The 19,571-nt window shown below is 44.2% G+C and overlaps 1 protein-coding gene across 2 annotated transcripts in view; it reads right to left on the reverse strand.

Moving 5' to 3' along the window:
• Window positions 1-19,571, reverse strand: part of PHLPP1 (PH domain and leucine rich repeat protein phosphatase 1) — a 257,789-nt gene that overhangs the window by 12,075 nt on the left and 226,143 nt on the right. The window contains exons 13-15 of one of the 2 annotated variants that reach the window (XM_063922998.1): window positions 6,422-6,552; window positions 1,225-1,341; window positions 191-385 (exon numbers count right to left, since the gene is read on the reverse strand). In XM_063922998.1, the coding sequence (XP_063779068.1) occupies window positions 191-385; window positions 1,225-1,341; window positions 6,422-6,552 (443 nt within the window). Of the gene's footprint in view, window positions 1-190; window positions 386-1,224; window positions 1,345-6,421; window positions 6,553-19,571 lie in introns of both variants that reach the window. The other variant, XM_063922997.1, reaches the window with a different exon arrangement.

The raw sequence follows: 19,571 nt of genomic DNA on the forward strand, positions 1-19,571 counted from the left end.
AGTGACATGGACACTTATGACAACATGGATTTCTAGTATGTGTTAATCCTCATCTATAAAGATGAACTGTTAGGCAAGTATTCCTATACTATTACAAGTAGAACTAATGGGACGATTACAACTGAATATACAGAAATACACAGTGTGCTTATTTTCAGTTATGCCTGCTGCAGAGAGATGGCAGAATTACCTCTGCATGACCAGGAAGGTATTCCCCATGTACTCCTCCTCATTCTTTGTTTTCTGAAGCTCATCAGCCAAGATATCGCACATAGTGCACTGCAACAAACTGGGCACCTCCACATTACGTTCTCCATCAAACACGCCATACACAGCCTCTCGGTTGTCACAGAAGTTGTTGACTAGCAGGGAAGCCACACACAGCCTGAGAAACATGAAATAGATTAAACTTTATGTTCCAGCACCTTTACTATATAAATGTAAAAACATATGAAAAGATAAACATAAAAAAAACAAAAAAACAACCCAAACCACAGGAACTATTTGTAATCTTGCTACAGATCCATTATAAAATGTTTTTCTTCCAAACAATGCCTTGTTTTTAAATGATGCTACTAAGCCTCTATTTCCATATCAAGTTTGAGAGGGAAGGTTGCTTAGATGGGTCCTGTGGGAACAGGACTGTGTGAAACCCTTTCAAACAGGTGGCAGACAAGTAGTTAACATTCCTCACAGTTGACATCATTCTAAGCAGACACTTGAAAGCAAAACCTTTCAGAAAGCAATCAATGAAGATGAAATGTGGGGCTCTCCTTGCAGAAGTGGTGCACCGCTGCTGTGCTGGGAAGGCTACCCGCATCACTTACAGCTGTCGCTTAGCAACCACAGCCAACAAAGGACAAGAGCAAAGGGTAGGATACAATATGACGTAGTGGCTTGGTCTACTTTTAACTTTCCCAACTCAAGTTTCACATGAGAAACTATAAAAGACAAATGATTTTCACATTCAGGTCAGAAGAATAAACTGCTGCAGGGACAGACACTTCCTTTGCACTGCTGAATATTTAATAAACATATGAATGTTTTCAGAGTTTATTTTTTTGTGTGTTTAAATAAAGAAGGCTAGGTAATCTGTGCTAGATCTGTTTGGGAGACCCAGTCACGTGCCATCAGAATAGCACGGTCTCTAGTAGGATAACTAAAAAGCTGAGAAGTTGCTGAGAGATGGCAGCAACTTGTCTTTGAATGCAAGCTAGGACATACTTGTTTTTGACTCCTGAAGCTTCAGCGTATCCATGGCTCCACACTGCAGGGGCTCCAGAGGCTTCGCTGGCAGAGAATCCGCATGAAGGCTGGTCCACTTTGAAACATCGGATGTTACTGCTGTGGCATGAAATAATGGATTAAGTGTACAGCTTTGAAAACAAGCAATGTTTTGTAGGGGCTTATGCAGGCAGGTAGCCCAATGTAAAACATAGGAGCAATACCAGCAAACAGACCTGTGACCAGTTCCCTGAACAGTTTGTATAGAAGCCATGCCATGGAATGTTCCATCCCCCTGAGAACTGTAGTACCCAGATGATACACTTGTGCCCTTTGTGTTCTATAAATGTGCATCTGAGAGTTGCAATACATCCATTTTCTTACCAAGAGCCTCAGGAAGCACTTCTCATAATGGGAAGTCCTATTTATAACATTTACAGCCACCAGTCACAATGTAAGATAAAGATGGTGCCTGTTAGTCAGTATGACAAGCACACACAGCCACCGTTACCATTATCAGTGCAATGTACAATGGGTTATCCACAAACACATACATATTTAATTTTTTTTTCACAAACTACACACATCACTTATATTAATGCATAGGGTCCTTGATCCAATAGTATTACACAGTAAATCTTCGTCCCCACATACAGCAACGCTGAGTAAGTAGAAGGGATCAGCACAACCAGTAAAGTCGTAAAAGACAATTTATTCCACCATATAAAGTGCTTCTAACAGTGCTCAAACCATAATCAAGGTTAAATATACAAAGTAGCAGCGTATATCAGCATACCACCACTCGGGGAGACATTCCTCCAGTACCCCTGACAGCCGTTTCGGTGCGCGTGCACTTTTCTCAAAGGATGTACAATACATATTGGCAAGTTGAGCATTTAAATAGCAGCCAATCCAAATCCCTCACCTGTGATCTGATTGCATTCTCCACCCCTCGGTCATTCAGTGTTCCCCTGCTGTCCCAGAAATATATCTATATATAGAGGTATATTCAATTAAAGTCGGATACATTCCGATATGCATTTGTCGGAATGGATCCGCCAAGGGCAATTCAACGAATGGCCAAATCAGACAGGATTTGGCCGTTCCTGACCATCTCAATCCGACTTTAAAAAAAGTCGGATTGAGATGAGGGACCTGAGAGGAGGAGACGGGGAGAGTAGCAGCTACAGCAGCGTAGCAGGAGTATGTGGCACAACCGCCAGGCCGGGTGGATGCTGCCGTGAGCGGCGGCGGTGCCCCATCCTCCTGCTGCGCTATGCTGTAGCTGCTGCTCTGCCCTGTCTCCTCCTCTCAGGTCCATCATCTCAATCCGACTTTTTTTTAAAAAAGTCGGCTTGAGATGGTTGGAAAGGGGGCCAAAACCTGTCGGATTTGGCCCCGTTTCCGACAGAAGCACGCGGATGGACGGCTATTCCGCCGATCCACGTGCTTTCCGAAAAGTTGGAATTCCCAACTTGTCAGATAATTTTGGGGTGTATTGAACAGGTCGGAACCCCTTCCGACCTAAAAAAATCAAAAACTGCCGTCTTTCCGACGGCAGCTTTCGACTGCAATTAAATATACCCCATAGCTGGGTGATCTTAAGGGAGAATTCAATTATTTGTGGTAAACTTTTCAGTGAAAAAAAACTTGACATCTGCGATTTTTGCACAATGATTTTTTTGGGCAATTCACTTAAAGCCCTTTTTATAAAGGAACGATTTACACCATTCCGAGCGAAAAACACATGGATCCAGGATAGTTTCCCGTATGCATGTGTATTCATGATTGCAGTTGCGGAAAACGTATTTGTCGTATCTCCAGGCAGTGCCGGCTACCAGGGATCAGTGAATTACCCCCCAGGGATCAATTAGCTGCGTTAATTTACCACATCTAATTGAATTCACCTCATTAACCTCTTTAACAGAAAAAGTAAATGAAAAAAAAACAAAAAAACTAATCCATGTAGGGACAAGGTTGGAAAATGACTTTGCACAGATATCCCGGCTCAATAACTCGCATTCAATGAAAACTAGGAGGCAGTTTTACTGTATAAGTGGCTTGTCAAAGCTGATGATCAGTGTATTTATAGCAGCAACAGAAATAAATGCAGAACCTGCCTGGTTTAGGCCTTTTTTTTTCCCTGTTGCTGCTTTAAATCTAACTGTCAAAACGCAGCTTAGACACACCATGGAATAGTAAATATATGCACTGAGTGTCTTTTACATCCTATGTTGCAGGGCGCCTGTCACGACTGAGACGCTCTGAGATCAGCAGAGTACCGTAGATGCAGCGTAAAGCCACTCACAGTATACTACAGACGCTAAGCTGCAACTTTTACTGTAAAGGAATTTGTTTTACATACGTACAAAGGGGCAGATGAAGCAAAATGTATAAATGTTGCAAGTCCCAGTGGTCTGTGTGCGCTAGCAATATAGCTTTGTCGTTTCTAGTTGTTGTATTTGTGACTAAGAGGCACATTTTGAGCAAATAAAACACTCAGCACGGCCAATTTACTAGGGATCTGATGCCCCGAGAGGTACAATTTGGCACAAATGAAGCCACAGTATAAAAGGACACATCTGTGACTGCATTGAATCATATGTATGACGAAAATCTTTAACTAGATTGAAAAGTTGATACTAACTGTGCTGGAGTCCGTGTGATTATTTACAAGTCGCAGTGGGGTGCTGCCTCGCTGTTATATGGATGTGGTGATTCGGCAGCAGGGGCTGCATACACCTAGAGGGCACCGGGTGCAAGTATGCTTACACAGCATTAGAGTGCCGGCTCTGTCTATCATTTATACATACACACCACAGAAATACCCTTATCTTGCGCGCAACAATTAAATTCAAAATCTTAAATTTTGCTCTAATTTATGTGAACATATATTAAAGAGGCAGCTCCTCCCAGTAAATCTGCTGTTGGGGAGGATCAATTGAGGGTCTACATTTGTGTTGATGGTGGTCACAGAATATGAAATATACTACAATTGGCCCAAAAACACGTCTACCATTTTGTGTCGAACATTGTCATGTCAACCTTTTGACATTTCATATATCGACCTTATGCATGTTGCCCATTTGGTGTCGACCTATTGGCTTAACCAGCGCTTCAAAATGTTCCCCGGATCTTATGGCCGTCACAGGTTTTCACCATTAGGGGATAATAGCATGTAAATAAAACAGAATATGTCAATGGAGTAATACCGTTTTAATAACAGACATAAACAAATCCTAAAACAGCATAATAAATGTATATGGTACAATGCAATGAGAGTTAAATACCATATAAACATTTTAGACATCAAATAAACAAAGGTCCTGAAGCAGCATAACACAACATGCAATTACCGGATCTCCAAGAACTGTGGCCAAACAGTTCTTAACAGCATAAGAGTTTACAGGTGGAATATCCGGAACATGCCATGGTAAAGTCTGCTGGATCTCACTGGATACCGGCAATCGCCGTTTCTAATTCTGCCAATTCTTGTTTCCTGCATCACGAGGAGATATCTGCTATGGTGAGAGCCTTCTTCTTGAACCAAAGCTGAAGTATCAAAAGCTTGTAGTAATAGACATGGACTCACAGGATGGAGTCATCATGGGCAGCGACCTCAATATTCGTGTCCTGGTGAACAGTGGCAGTAGTAGCCGTCGCTCAGTGTCCTTATTTATGTCCGTCGCTGTTATGTTTTATAATGGGGTCTAGGTTACATTTCGTTCCTTAATTCTCTTGCTTCTCTCAAGATACCAAACCCTCCATTGCTTTGTACTGATGATGAAAGCTGTGTCATCAGTACAAAGCAGTGGAGGGTTTGGTATCTTGAGAGAAGCAAGAGAATTAAGGAACGAAATGTAACCTAGACCCCATTATAAAACATAACATGATGCCGTTTTAGGATTTGTTTATGTCTATGTGTTATTAAAACGGTATTACACCATATACATATTCTGTTTTATTTACATGCTATTATCCTCTAATGGTGAAAACCTGTGACGGTCATAAGATCCGGGGAACATTTTGAAGCGCAAAGTTTTTTTTCTGTTTTTTTGCACATGTTGGTGAGGGGTGGAGGAGACCTCTTGGGAGAGTGAAACACTATCAGCTGCTGATATTTCTATAAATCTCTATAGTGACCTATTGACTGTTGACCATAACATTGTGAATCTAAGGGCGCCCACAGATATAAACACCATTATAAAAAAATCAATACTAATAAAAATAACCAAAAATTATAAAAATAAAGATAGTATAAAAACTACTTCAAAGTTTTCAAAGAGGATGGGGATTGTTTGCCCGGAGGGTAGCTGCACAGCAGTGTGGCTGCAAGGGGCTGGTTTGCCTGGGGGTTACTCCTCAGTTGTGCGGCCAAGAGGTTTGTTTCCTTGGAGGTGTGGGGTGTAAGTGGGTGGCGAGGGGGTTAGAGCTGGCTCCTGCACGTTCATCCTAGCTCCAAGATTTTAGAGAAATTTAAGCCCAGAGGTAAACAGCTAGACAGACAGAGGAAGAGGAAATACAGGTTGAATCTCTCATATCCAGAATTCTGAAATACAGATTTTTTTTTTATTATTTTTTTTTAGCATGACAGCGATAGTAAATTTTTGATTTCTGATAGTTCAATGTACACAAACCTTGTTTAACGCACACAATTATTGAAAGTATTGTATAAAATTACCTTCAGGCTGTGTGTAAAGTTGTAAATGAAACATGAATATGTGGACAAACTTTGTTCCATGTCCAAAATTATTCAAAATATTGCATAAATAGATCTTCAGGCTGTGTGTATAAGGCATATAGGAAACATAAATGCATTCAGTGTTTAGACTCGAGTCCCACCCTCAATATATCTAATTATAGTATGTAACTATTCCAAAATATGGAAAAATCTGATATCACTAATACTTCTGGTCCCAAGCATTCTGGATATGGGAGACTCAACCTGTACATAAAAGTTTCCATGGTTAGCAGTGAAGGGAGACTTGTCATGTGGTCGTCTGAACGGTAAAGCAGGATATTTAAAGCTAATAATACGGAGACCAATTTTGCATTCAATCATGGTATGTCTGTAATTCATACAGATCTCCTCTCAGGAAAAATAAAAAACTTACAGCTCTTCATTTATAGTAGCCATTTTTTGCAGGCCATTAACATGTCCTATTAAGTGGAAAATCACAAAGCTAAAGCCACTCACTTAAGCAGCTCCAGGGTTTTGTGGTCCAGCAGCAGCCGCGCATTGCCAGTTAGGTCCAGTTCTTGCAATTTAGGTGGGAGGTTTTCAGGCAATGTGATTTCAGTCAGTTCATTGCAGCTTAAATCCACACACTGTGGGAGAAGTAGCGAAAAACAAAAGGACATGTTACAACATAAACCATGTAAATCTGTCATTCTTATGAAATAATGTTATTAAGGAACAAGTTGTTAAAAAGTTGAAATACTTTGATCCCAAACTCCTTTAATAAGTTCTATAAACTTCTCTAATAGTCTGGGCAAGAGATCAAGAGATTTGGCACACATTAATTTACTAATGTTTTTTTTTCGGTGGCTGTAAGATTTACAGAGGGTCACTAACATACCAGAGGGTCAAAATAACTTCCCATGTACTGCTACAAAAAAATAAATCAATTTGTGTGGCTTCAGCCTAAGAAGAAATACTAAATCACATAGTAGCATCCTTATTATGATAAATCTGCAAGGTTTAAGTTTATGAATAGTTTATATGAGTGAGTGAATATATTCACGAACTCTTATACTGCCACTGTAAGTAATAACCAGACAAGTATCTTTGGAAAAATGATATGTAAATGAAAACCTGATGTTACACTTCTATTTTATTCATTACTAGTTTCAGTGGGGCAAGGTGCTTTGCCATTAGCAGGGCAGTACTGCCCAAAAAGGGGGCATGGTCACTCCAAAAGAGGGCTCTTCCTTTTTCATCACTGTAGGGGGCGTCTCCCACACTCATGGAGGTACTGGGCAGCCTCAAAGCATTCCCTGCAGCGTGAACAGATGCCATTTGGTGGTCATCTTCTTCTGTCTCTGATGGTATGCACCCTAGTTCTAGTCCTGCAATGACACATCTGTATTGTGAACACTATCATTTACTATAACAGTATATGGTTTGCCTAAACCAATTGTATGACTAAGCCTAAGGTTACAAAAAAAACAAACAAAAAAAAATAAAAATTATTTATAACAATTTATCTAGTAGCACATCCCTATTTTGTATTATCACTTTCTCTGCAATTAACCGTGCTTGCCAATGGTCTTACGTGTGGCCTTACTTACCCTATGGACCTGCTGCACTCCTATGCTATCCTGTGTTGCAATGCTGATTAAAATGTAGTCTATTTCCCTGTAACCGGACTGGATGCGCTAATACTATAACTAGACTTTGGGGATGGATAACTTTACAGATGACTTTGCTAATATAATATCAGCAGTTAGTGATAAAACCCTACTGGGTTAAAGGTAGGCGCTGACTGGTCTGACGTTTGGTGGCATGTTTCTGGTTACTGTAACACACTGCTGTAGAGTAGTTTAGGTATAATAGCATGGGACTCTGCAAATGATTGATGTTTTTCTGCTTTTATAATAATAATGCCTTTAAAAAGTTTACAGGTGGGATAAAGGAAGCACTACTTACCAGGTAAATCCTTTTATTTGAATCCATAGGGGGCACTGGAGTACTCTTGGGATATGGACATTTAAATATTTAAATTAGTAACTGGTTACCCCCTCCATACTCCCATAGAGACTTCAGTATTTTTACTGAGCCGAACAGGAGCGATAGAGAGGATGAACCATAGAGAATTACATATAACATTATATGAACCCTAGAGAATTACATACAACATTATAATATAATGGTCAACACTAAAGTTGACACATAACGTAACTGATAACTATCAGTTGACACCATAATAGATATCACCCTAACATCGTGACCATTGGTGATAATGTGTTACCATAAGATCCACTGAACTTACCACAAGACAGGTAAAACTGCTCTGGGTGGGCGTCCAATGCCCCCTATGGATTCAAAGAAAAGGATTTACCTGGTAAGTACCAAAATCCCATTTTCTTTTTCATCCACTAGGGGTCACTGGAGTACTCTTGGGACGTACCAAAGTTTCCCGTTGGGCGGGAGAGCTGTTTGGCACCTGTAACACTATACGGCCAAAGCTAGATGTTGATGCCGTAAACGTAGCCAACTTGGAAAAGCGCACCAAAAAGCGTACTGATGGTCATGCACAGATGACCATGTTGCAGCTCGTCTAAGTTGCGTCGTAGACGCCCCACGACCTGCTGCCCCTGACGTTCCCAAAGAACGTGTGGAATGGTCTGACACTGACGTAGGCGGTTGTAGCCTGACCATGACGTTCCTAAGAACGTGTGAAATGGTCTGACCCTGATGTAGGCGGTTGTAGCCTGCCCATGACGTTACGAAGAACTTAGCCTATGATTAAGTTAAATCTGACGTATGGCATAAGGTCTGCTTGGAAGTTGTCCAAGCCATCTTAACTACATAATAGAGAACAAACAATGAGTCTGTTTTACGTACACTTGAGGTTTGGACTATATAAACGCGTATTGCGCGTACCACATCTAAAGTAACTGAAATTCCTGAACCTTCTGATAACACAGGAACTACGATTGATTTAGTGGTGTGTAACATCTTTAGTCAGAACAACGGAATTCGTACGAAGTTCCACTCTATGATGATAAAACACCAGATACGGTGGGTTGGATGACAAAGCACCAAATGTTAAAACACGTCTTGCTGATGCCACAGCTAAGACAACCTGTTTTCCAAATGAGAACTTAACCTCCACTTGATGCAAGGGTTCAAAATATGAACATTGTACCAAATATAACTCAAAGGCCGTCCTCTGAGGACACCTTGCAGGAAGGTGTGTACAATTGGCAAAAGAGCAAAAACGCCTTTAAAAGGTAAATTGACAAAGCAAAGACCTGCACTTTGGCTTTTAGTCCTCCACCTAGCCCAGTCTGTAAAAAATATTAAAAACAAAAAGACGGTTAACCTGAAAGATTATGTCGGAACCTTCCGAGCTTCACACCAACCTATATAGACACGCTACTGAGCTGCCGTAACTGGCTTCTCAGCCCGTAACATGGTTGGTAGAACAAATTACAGAACATTCTCTCTGCTGAAGAGGACGGTTATAACAGCTATCCCGTTAAACGCAGCCACGTTAAATCGGGGTAAAAGAACAGACCTTGTTGTAACAGGTCCTCACGTGGCGGAAGCGGTCAAGGATCGGCTGCGAGTAGGTCGCGGAGATCCGAGAACCATGCTCTTCCAGGCAAATGCGGCACCCCTAGTATGACCGTCGTGGACTCTTGTGTGGTCCACTTTAGCAACCGAGGAAGCAGCGGAAACAGATGCACAAAACTGTACGGCCACGCAATTGTGAGAGCATCCACTGCCACAGCCTTTGGAGCTCTTGTTGTGGCCACAAACTGGAATGTTTGATGGCTGTTGGCAACATGCCATTAGATCCCTGGGTAATTCCACTGCTGGACCATCATCTGGAACGCTTGAAAAGCCAAATCCCAGTTGCCTGGATGAACATGTTGACAGCCGGGTAAGCTGCCTTCCAGTTGTCCTTCCAGAACAAACACTGGCAACAATATCACCTGGTGACGGTCGACCCAATTGAGGATTCGAGCCACATGGCCATGCGACCTCGAATTTCTCCTCGTCTCTGAGATCGGAGCATGTGCACCGCTTGGTGCAGTGTGTTGGAAATTGGCCTGAGTACTAGGTCAGTTAATTGACAGCAATCTTCCGTGATCTGACCAGAGACTCTGAAGTTGACCAGTTTGGACCTCAGGTACCCCAACCTCTGAGACTCGCGTCCGTTGCAAGAATTATCCAATTGCAGACGCCGAACTTTCTCCCTGCGGTGAGATTGTGTACTTGTAGCCACCAGGGTAGTGATACTCTGGCCCTTGGAGACAACCGCACTTCCTGATGAATGTGTATGCGACCGCCGTCGCGTTGTCTGACTGCACTTGGCAGTAGATGCGTGCAATGACATTCAGGTGAAAATTACCTGAGTGAACTCCTGAGAACTGGAGTGCGTGGAAAGACGTCACTCTCCTTCCAAATAGTGGAAAGGCACAAATGCACCGAGCCAGTCCGTGGAATTGCGTACTAACCGTACATGATGACGAACACTTTGTGTTGTGTTTAGTCAGGGAAAACCGTGTATACCGGAATCATTTCTATGGATAAATCCTTGTGAGGGAATGAGGGTTGATCTCCTGAGGTTGACAATTAAACCGCGCTGACCGACACCATTGTACGTTAGTAAGGCACGTTGCAGGAATAAGCATTGAGACGGAGCGTTGATGAGCAGATCTCCAAAGTACGGAACTGTTATCCCTCTCAGGGATCCGAGATGAACTATCATAACAGCCTTTACTTGTGACTACCCGAGGTGCCGATAAGAAGCCAAACGGTAGCGTTTGAAAGCAAGAAAGTTTTTACAGCAAACCATAAGTAGGCCTGATTCGTCTAAATACGAGATCCATCGTAATCCGGTACTACTGCGGATCCAACCTGTAGTCACCGACTGCAAGTATTCCATGACGACTCTGTAGCAAGCGATGCACTGTCTGCAGGGTCATTATCGGACTGACAGTCATCTATTTTTGGAATTATCCCAAACCGAAATATAACCACGACTTGGGTGTTAACTGCGGTATCAGACTACTGAGACTACTAGAGCCTGTGTCCTCTGCAGGACCGCCGACTTGTCCTCTGACCTAGGCAGATCTGTCTTGCCAATGGCAATGAAGGGAAACTGTTGACTGGATTTTTAATAATCTGTGAATCCAACTCTGCGGATCCACCCAACTGTGGATGTCCACAACTGACGATCGGAGAAGCTGGAACCCCATTATGGCACTATCTTGTCAGTGACTTAGGTGTAAAGGCCACTGAAACCTGGTTAGAGAGATCTGGAAGTAGGTGGCAGTACCATTACCGTAGTCCACCACATGTTCTGTGTATGGCTGCTCCTGTAGCAGGGCGCCGAATGAACTGAGGCGTAAAGACAATATCCTGAGTAGTTCCCTTCAGGAATTGCGTATACAATGATAGGAAATCAGATTATCCTCTGCTAAAAGCAAGTGTCTAAGACAGGACCGAACCACTAGCCAGCGCAAGGTAAAGCCTCTATTCTCGTTTGAAATCCGACTCCGCCTGTTAAGAACGTAGCCAAAGTGGACGTCGTGCCGCAACTAGTGAAGCTGAAAAGCGAGTACAAAACCGGCCGACGGCTACAGAAGCTGTAAACAGCGATAAGTGTAAGGTGTTCTTCTTGTAGGGCAACGTGAACTGGAGTGCCATGCCACTACAGCCTTGTTAACCCAAACTCCCCCCAAAGCAGAGCGAAGCCACACCCGTACTGCTGTATGCTGTAAGGTATGCTCCGACGGGTAATAAAAAATGTCGTAGGCTGAAACTGACAAGGGTTAACAGTTGAGAACCTGACGTACTGGCCTATTGGGCTGGCGGTGAATTGACCAAAACTAATCTAGCTGAAACAAGTCAATTTATAAGACAAATAAGCACACTATGTCCCCTCAGGCAGTACATGCGCCCGCATTCCTCCAAAGAGGATCGGCAAAGGTCCGTCCGTGCAGCCGAATTTGTCCGACATACAGTCTGACCAACTTTGCAGCGAAGCTGCTTGTTTGACTTTGCATTAGACTGACTGATTATGTACACCGAGCAGCAAGTACAGAAGGACGGACCCGTACCAGGACTAAGTACCACGTAAGTAAAGTGTGTATAAATCTGCATTACAATGCACGTGTGCTTGTACAAAACAATTAAAATTCCTAACAACACCTCGGCTCCTCCAGAGGCTGAGTGTAGTACGGCAGCAACTTCCTGGGAAGAACCAGGAAGTAATGTTAAAATGGTGTCCAGCCATGTGCTTGCTTATTGCAAGAATAGTAATGTTATCTGATACACCAAACTCGATATACACATACAATATATATACCCACACAAACAGACCTCTGTAAATACACATATATATATACATATATGTACCCACATACACACAACCAGATAGATAGATAGATATATATAGATATATATATATAGATATATCTATCTATCTATCTCTATATCTATAATTGTGGCCCCCTCACAGGATTAATAGCCTGAGCTGTTTGCTGCCTAAACGCAGCTTAGTTATTGGGGCCTCCCTGCGGGCATTCCCCCCCCCCCCTTTCTCCTGCAGCGTTGGACCACGGCAGCTATGAGAGCTGTCCGTGGTCATTGCAGACTTACCCCCTTCCCTGCTGCCTCCCTTGAGCTCCGTGTATTGAGTAGACAGGAGCCGGAGAGCGGCGGGACTGGAGCGGCTGGTGGCCGGAGCGGACTTGCCGGAGATTGGGAAGCGGAGGAAAGAGCGGGCCGCGGCAGTAGCTGTCCGCGGTAAGGTCATCCGCTCTCCCCTCCCGAGCCGCTGTGTGAATCTTGAAAGTGAGGAGGGTGGCATACGGAGATGCGGGGAGCAGCGAGCGCCCCTGCGGTAGTGTCGGGGATTGCTCGCTGGCTCCCCCTGCAAGCACCCAGCGGCTTACCCCCTATTACTACGGCGCTGGCGGCTGTGACCGGAGAGCTCAGTGCGTATCCGGTCACTTGCCCACTACCTCCCCGCTATTTTCCAATAAAAAAAAGGAGGCTCTGCTCTGCTGTGTGGGGAGAGTGTGGCAGGCAGCATTTTCTTATAAACACATGCAGACATTAATAAATCGTCACATATAGTAAATAAATGAGTGAGCGGCGGCAGTGAGCTGCCTAATCGCTCAGTACCTGCACCACCCGTGGAGGCCATGACGGGGCTTCTTTGCTAAGCACCGTCCCGCTTCCATGTGCCGACGGAGGCTGCAGTCAGCTCTTTGAAAAAATAAAAATATATTCTGCAGGTAGTCCACATGTGGCTGAGTGGGTGCTCTTTTTAGAGAGGACCGACACGCCAGTAGCTGCGTACAGCAGCTTCCACTATCCCGGACCCACGCCTTTTGGAAGGGGGGAAGGGATGTGGATAAAGTGAAAAATCAAAAATCAAAATAAAAACCTTGAAGTTTTCTGTGGAACTGACATCCACTAGTACCTTCCCGACTGGAGGCACAGAAAAATACTGAAGTCTCTATGGGAGTATGGAGGGGGTAACCAGTTACTAATTTAAATATTTAAATGTGCCATTCCCGGCTACGCCCCGTCCATATCCCAAGAGTACTCCAGTGACCCCTAGTGGATGAAAAAGAAATACACATGGTTTTATGCCAATAACATTCACAATAAGTATCAATCTGTTATTAGCCAGGTTTTCAGAGAAGCCTCCGCCACAGAACCTGCGGGTGTCATATACCATGTCTAACTATATGAAATTCTGCAGAAACACCCCACCCACTGGAGCAGTGGGTGGTGTAGTGGTCAGCATTGACATACATTTCCATAAACATTGCCTGCTATTCATTAGAGAGAGGAGAAATGTAAGTACATTTGTGTGGGTTTGACACATCTCTGATGTTTACAGTCAAAGCCTCTATTACAGCCCTGCCTGGGGACCCAAGCAACACAGTGAAGATGGCCACCACTGCATAATCTTTTGTGCTCAACACCAAGGAGTGGGATACATAAGGCAAGCGAACATTTAGTTCTTGAAGTTGATATGCTGGAAGCAGGATCTGAGGGACTTTGAAAAAGGGCAAATTGTGACGGCTTCATGACTGGATCGGAACATCGCCAAAATGGTGGGCCCTGTGAAGTCTTCCAGATATGCAGTTGTTAGTACCTACCAAAAGTGGTCCAAGGAAGGAAAATGGTGAATCTGCAACAGGGCCATGGGAGCCCTAGGCTCAATGTAAAAACGTAGGGAGTGAAGGCTAGCCTGTCTGATCTGATACCACAGAAGAACAGCACAAACTGATGAACAAGTTAATGCTGGCTATGATAGAAAGGTGTCAGAACACACAATGCACCGCAGCTTGCTGCATATGGGGCTATGTAGCCGCAGACTGGTTAGAATGCCCATGCCTACCCATGTCCACCATTGACAGAGTCTACAATGGGCATGTCAGCCTCAGAACTGGACCATGAAACAGTGGACCTAATTCATATGTGGTTATTCTTGTGATTGCTGTTGCTATTTTTTACCGTTCACAATTGCGATTGTATGCGAATATGGGCAAAAGCTAACCTGAGCACAGGGACGACAGCTGCTGTCGCATCATTTCCATCTGACAGCGTATAACTGCTGATGCATCGGTACCATCGTCGCAACTTGGATCATGTTGCAGGCTCTGAAGACGTGCAGGCTGAGCTGCTCTCCTGGGATGCAGAGGGCTCTCCAGTAGTAAGATCACTACTGCTAATTAATGCACACCTAGAAAGCCTGCGTTTATCTGAACACTACCCATTCCCACCACCAAATGCTATCTACCTTGTTACTCACTTTGCGACTAATTCCTCAATGCAACCGCCATGGCAATTCAATTGTTGTGTGTGTGTGCACTGCGGATCAGACACAGAAAACATTGACCGATCTGCATACAACAGCTGCTTTGCGACCTCATCTGAATTAGTCCCCGTGGAAGAAGGCGGCCTGGTCAGGGGAATCACATCCCTTTACATAATTTGGGCGGATGGGTGCGAGGGTCATTTACTTGGGGAATAATAGGCGACAGTGGCTGCACTGTTATGAGTGTACTTAGTTTGTGTGTTGGAATGGGTGTCAGTTGCTAAAAGGGAAGGTTACCCTTACAAGTTGTTGTTGTCCTCATCATAAGTGGAGTCGTCAGCAAAATGCTGGCTGTTATTTTCACTCAGAAACACTCTGCATAAGAACTTGCAAAGCCAAGTGGTTTCACTGATCAGCTGACTGCTCTCTTCCGCCACCATACTATTTTATTTAAATTATAAAGCTGACCTATGTTTATCGCCACTTATGTCTGTGTGTCTTCATTTGTACAGTTAGTGTTAAGATTTTATGGTTATCGATTATGCATTTGGGCATTTATTCATTATGTGAAGAATATTTACTCTTCTCGTGGTCACAGATAAACTGCACATGCATAAATAATAAAATTGGTTTCAAAATTAAGCAAAGACAAAACAATAATGTAGAAAAAATAAAATTCAATGTGCTGTAATAGAACCCAACTGACTGTATATGCAACTACCTAAAATAAGACTGTAGATTTACAATTTGTGCAAATTCCCAAGACAATTTATATGCAGGGCTTCTGGATTTTGACTCTTGGTTATTTGAAGCATAGCCTTCATACTTGTGGTATGTGTAATAAACCCTGTACCCATCTTCTAAACATTATATATTAACATAACATTAAGTAAAACAATAGGACTATGGTTAAGTGAATAGATTTCCAATGGCTGTCGATAGGGGTGGTCTTCAGTATGCCGGCTGACGGATCCCGGCGCACAGTATACCGGCGCCGGGATCCCGACAGCCGGCATAACGACACTTATTCTCCCTCGTGGGGGTCCACGACCCCCCTGGAGGGAGAATAAAATAGTGTGGCGCGCTACCGGTCGCCGGCGGTCGGGCTCCCGGCGCCGGTATGCTGGTCGCCGGGAGCCCGACCGCCGGCATATCGTAGTGAACCCGTCCATAGATACATTTGATAGATGCACAAAATTGCATTAAACCAATGTAAATGCTCTATTAGTGAATAGGTACAGCACACATCTTTCAAGTGCTTACTGGGCTAAGTCACCAAAATATCTGTTACTGTACTTACAGTAGCTGGACATGTAAAACTTTTGTGGCTATAATAGGCTAATTCCACTTATTAGGGCTTATGCACACAGGTGCAGAGAAAATGGTTAAAACTACATGACAACAAACAAGTTCTTTAGAACGTCATATTAATGCTTTCCATGCAGTTGTGCTTTTACTGGTACGACGCATTGCAAGTAAATGCTAGCTCTGCTGGAGAAGTGAAGTGGTTAAAGGTAAGTTTTTCCACATCTGGTGGATTATCCTCTTATAGTGCCTTTCTGGAATAAGATAACAGGCTTGGCCACAGTAATAGTGGGGCCTTCTATCTATTTTGGCTCATTATATACTCCAGATATTCCAGTGTCCTCATATAAAAAGTATCTGTTAAAGCATTTAAATAACGCAGAGAGGACAGTTCTTCTTGGCCACTGGCGATTCTGACATATCCACTCCATTAGCGAATGGTGCCAGAATATAGACTTTTACATGACTACGATATTATGCTCTCATCAATGGATAAGCAATGCAGAGTTTATGTCCATATGGTTCATCTGGCTTAACGTTCAAGGTTGCAGTGCATATGCATCCATCCTAATTTTCATTTACTCTTTTTCCAGAACTTAGTTAATCCCTTATTTTTATTGAAGGTGTCTATTATTCCTTGACTCTACACTAGGGTCTTGATTCCTGCTCTCACACGGCTTGCCATATAGGAGTTATATCTTACTGGGTTCTTCATAACCCCTCCGCCTTTCCTACCTCTTTCCTCACTACTCCCCCCCATTGTCTTTTTTTCTTCCTTCTTCAATATATCTCAGCTTTACTTTCAGTTCATAAGCTCAGTCGTATGAGTTGTATTGCGGTTATTATTTTATGCTGTGCCTGTGATATGTTCAAAATAATGATAACATGGAACTAACATTTATTAAATGTACTTTTCACAAGCTTATTAATATGTGAAAAAGGAGATTTATGGTAGACTTACCATAGTTAAATCTCTTTCTGCGAGGTGCACTGGATTCCACAGGGAATACATTGAGGTGTAGAGTTGGAACTTGATCCGAGGCACCAACAGGCTAAAGCTTTGACTGTTCCCAGGATGCACTGCACCGCCTCCTCTATAACCCCACCTCCGGGCACTGGAGCTCAGTTTCGTTAACCAGTCCAATGCAGTAGCAGGTAAAAGAGACGGCAGATGTTAGTCACATAGAACCACATTCTCACGAAAGGAGAAGGGACCAGCGGCTAATGCCATACAAACCCAAATAAGCTAAGTGCGTCAGGGTGGGCGCCTGTGGAAACCAGTGTACCTCGCAGAAAGATTCAACTATGGTAAGTCTACCATAAATCTACTTTTCTGCAGCGGGGTACACTGGGATTCCACAGGGAATACATCGGTGATGTCCTAAAGCAGTTCCTCATGGAAGGGGACGCACCGTAGTGGGCAGGGCACAAGAACCCGGCGTCCAAAGGAAGCATCCTGGGATGCGGAAGTATCTAAGGCATAGAACCTAATGAACGTGTTCTCTGAGGACCACGTAGCCGCCTTGCACAATTGTTCAGCGGACGCGCCACGGCGGGCTGCCCAAGAAGGTCCAAAAGACTGAGTAGAATGGGCTTTGATAGCAGCAGGAGCTTGGCGTCCAGCCAGCGCATAAGGTTGTGCAATCACCATTCTAATCCATCTGGCCAAGGTTTGCTTATTCGCAGGCCAGCCACGTTTGTGAAAACCAAAAAGTACAAAAAGGGTATCTGACCTCCAGATAGAGGCAATCCCCTCCACATAGATATGGAGAGCCCGTACCACATCCAAAGACCGTTCTTTGGAAGACAAACCAGAAGAGATAAAAGCAGGAACCACAATCTCTTGGTTAAGATGGAAAGAAGATAACACTTTAGGTTGATGACCGGGATGAGTTCAAAGAACTGCCCGGTCACGGTGAAAAATCATAAAGGGTGGACGACAGGACAAAGCGTCTAAGTCCGACACCCTCATAGAGGCAATAGCCAGAAGAAACATGACTTAAGCGTAAGGCATTTAAGGTCCACAGACTCAAGAGGTTCAAATGGAGACTCTTGTAGGTCATTTAAGACAACAGACAGATCCCATGGAGCCACAGGAGGGACATAGGGAGTCTGAATTCGTAAAACACCCTGAGTGAAGGTATGAACATCAGAAATAGACGCAAATTTTCTCTGAAACCACACCGACAAGGCAGATATATGAACCTTGAGGGATGCCAGACGAAGGTCTAAATCTAGGCCTTGTTGCAGAAAAGCCAAAAAGCCTGGAAGTTCTGAATGAAGAGACATCATAATTCTTAGCAGCATACCATGTGAAGTAAGAGTTCCAGACCCTGTAATAAATCCGTGCAGAAGCCGGTTTGCAGGCCTTTAACACAGTTTGATTAACTGCCTCTGAGAATCCTTTGGCCCTCAGGAGTGAAGCTTCAAGAGCCACGCCATCAAAGCCAGTCTGGTCAGGTCTGGATAGACACAAGGGCCCTGAACGAGGAGGTCTGGGCGTTGAGGAAGTAGAGGAGGACACTCTAATGATAGACCTTGCAGGACTGAGAACCAATGCCGTCTGGGCCACACTGGAGCGACTAGAAGTAGTATTCCTCCCTCTTGCTTGAACTTCCGTAGTACCCTGGGCAGGAGTGACACTAGAGGGAACACGTATGGCAGCCGAAAGTTCCATGGAATTCCTAGTGCGTCCACGAACGCTGCTTGAGGATCCCTTGTCCTTGATCCGAAGACCGGAACCTTGTGATTGTGTCGAGACGCCATCACATCTACATCTGGTAGGCCCCACTTGACCACTAGGAGTTGAAAGTCTTCTGGATGAAGACTCCACTCTCCGGCGTGACTGAGGAAATCCGCTTCCCAGTTGAGGACTCCGGGAATGAACACTGCAGATATTGCTGGCAGATGGCATTCCGTCTAACGGAGGATTTTTGATACTTCCAGCATTGCCATGCGGCTTCGAGTGCAGCCTTGATGATTTATGTATGCCACCGTGGTGGCGTTGTCAGATTGTACTTGAACAGGCCTGTTTTGTACCAGAGGCAGGGCAAGCGTCAACGCATTGAACACTGCCCGCAATTCCAGAATGTTTACCGGGAGGAGAGATTCCTCCCTGGTCCACCGACCCTGGAGAGAGTGTACTCCAACACTGCGCCCCAACCCCGCATATTGGCGTCCGTTGTCAGGAGGACCCAGCTGGAGATCCAGAAGGGACGGCCCCTGCTCAACTGTTGGTCCTGCAGTCACCAGCTCAGTGACAGACGAACCTCTGGAGTCGAGGAGATCATTTGAGACCTGATCCGATGGGGCAGGCCGTCCCACTTGGAAAGGATTAAAATCTGCAGAGGGCGGGAATGAAATGGAGCATACTCTACCATGTCGAAAGCCGACACCATGAGGCCTAGTACTTGCATCGCCGAGTGTATCAACACTCTTGGGCGAGAGAGGAAGTATCTGATCCTGTCCTGAAGTTTCAGGACTTTCTCTGGAGACCGAAACAATCTCTGGCTGTGTGTGTCCAGC

The sequence above is a fragment of the Pseudophryne corroboree genome, chromosome 5 (genome assembly GCF_028390025.1).
Source record: "Pseudophryne corroboree isolate aPseCor3 chromosome 5, aPseCor3.hap2, whole genome shotgun sequence".
Lineage (NCBI taxonomy): Eukaryota > Metazoa > Chordata > Amphibia > Anura > Myobatrachidae > Pseudophryne > Pseudophryne corroboree.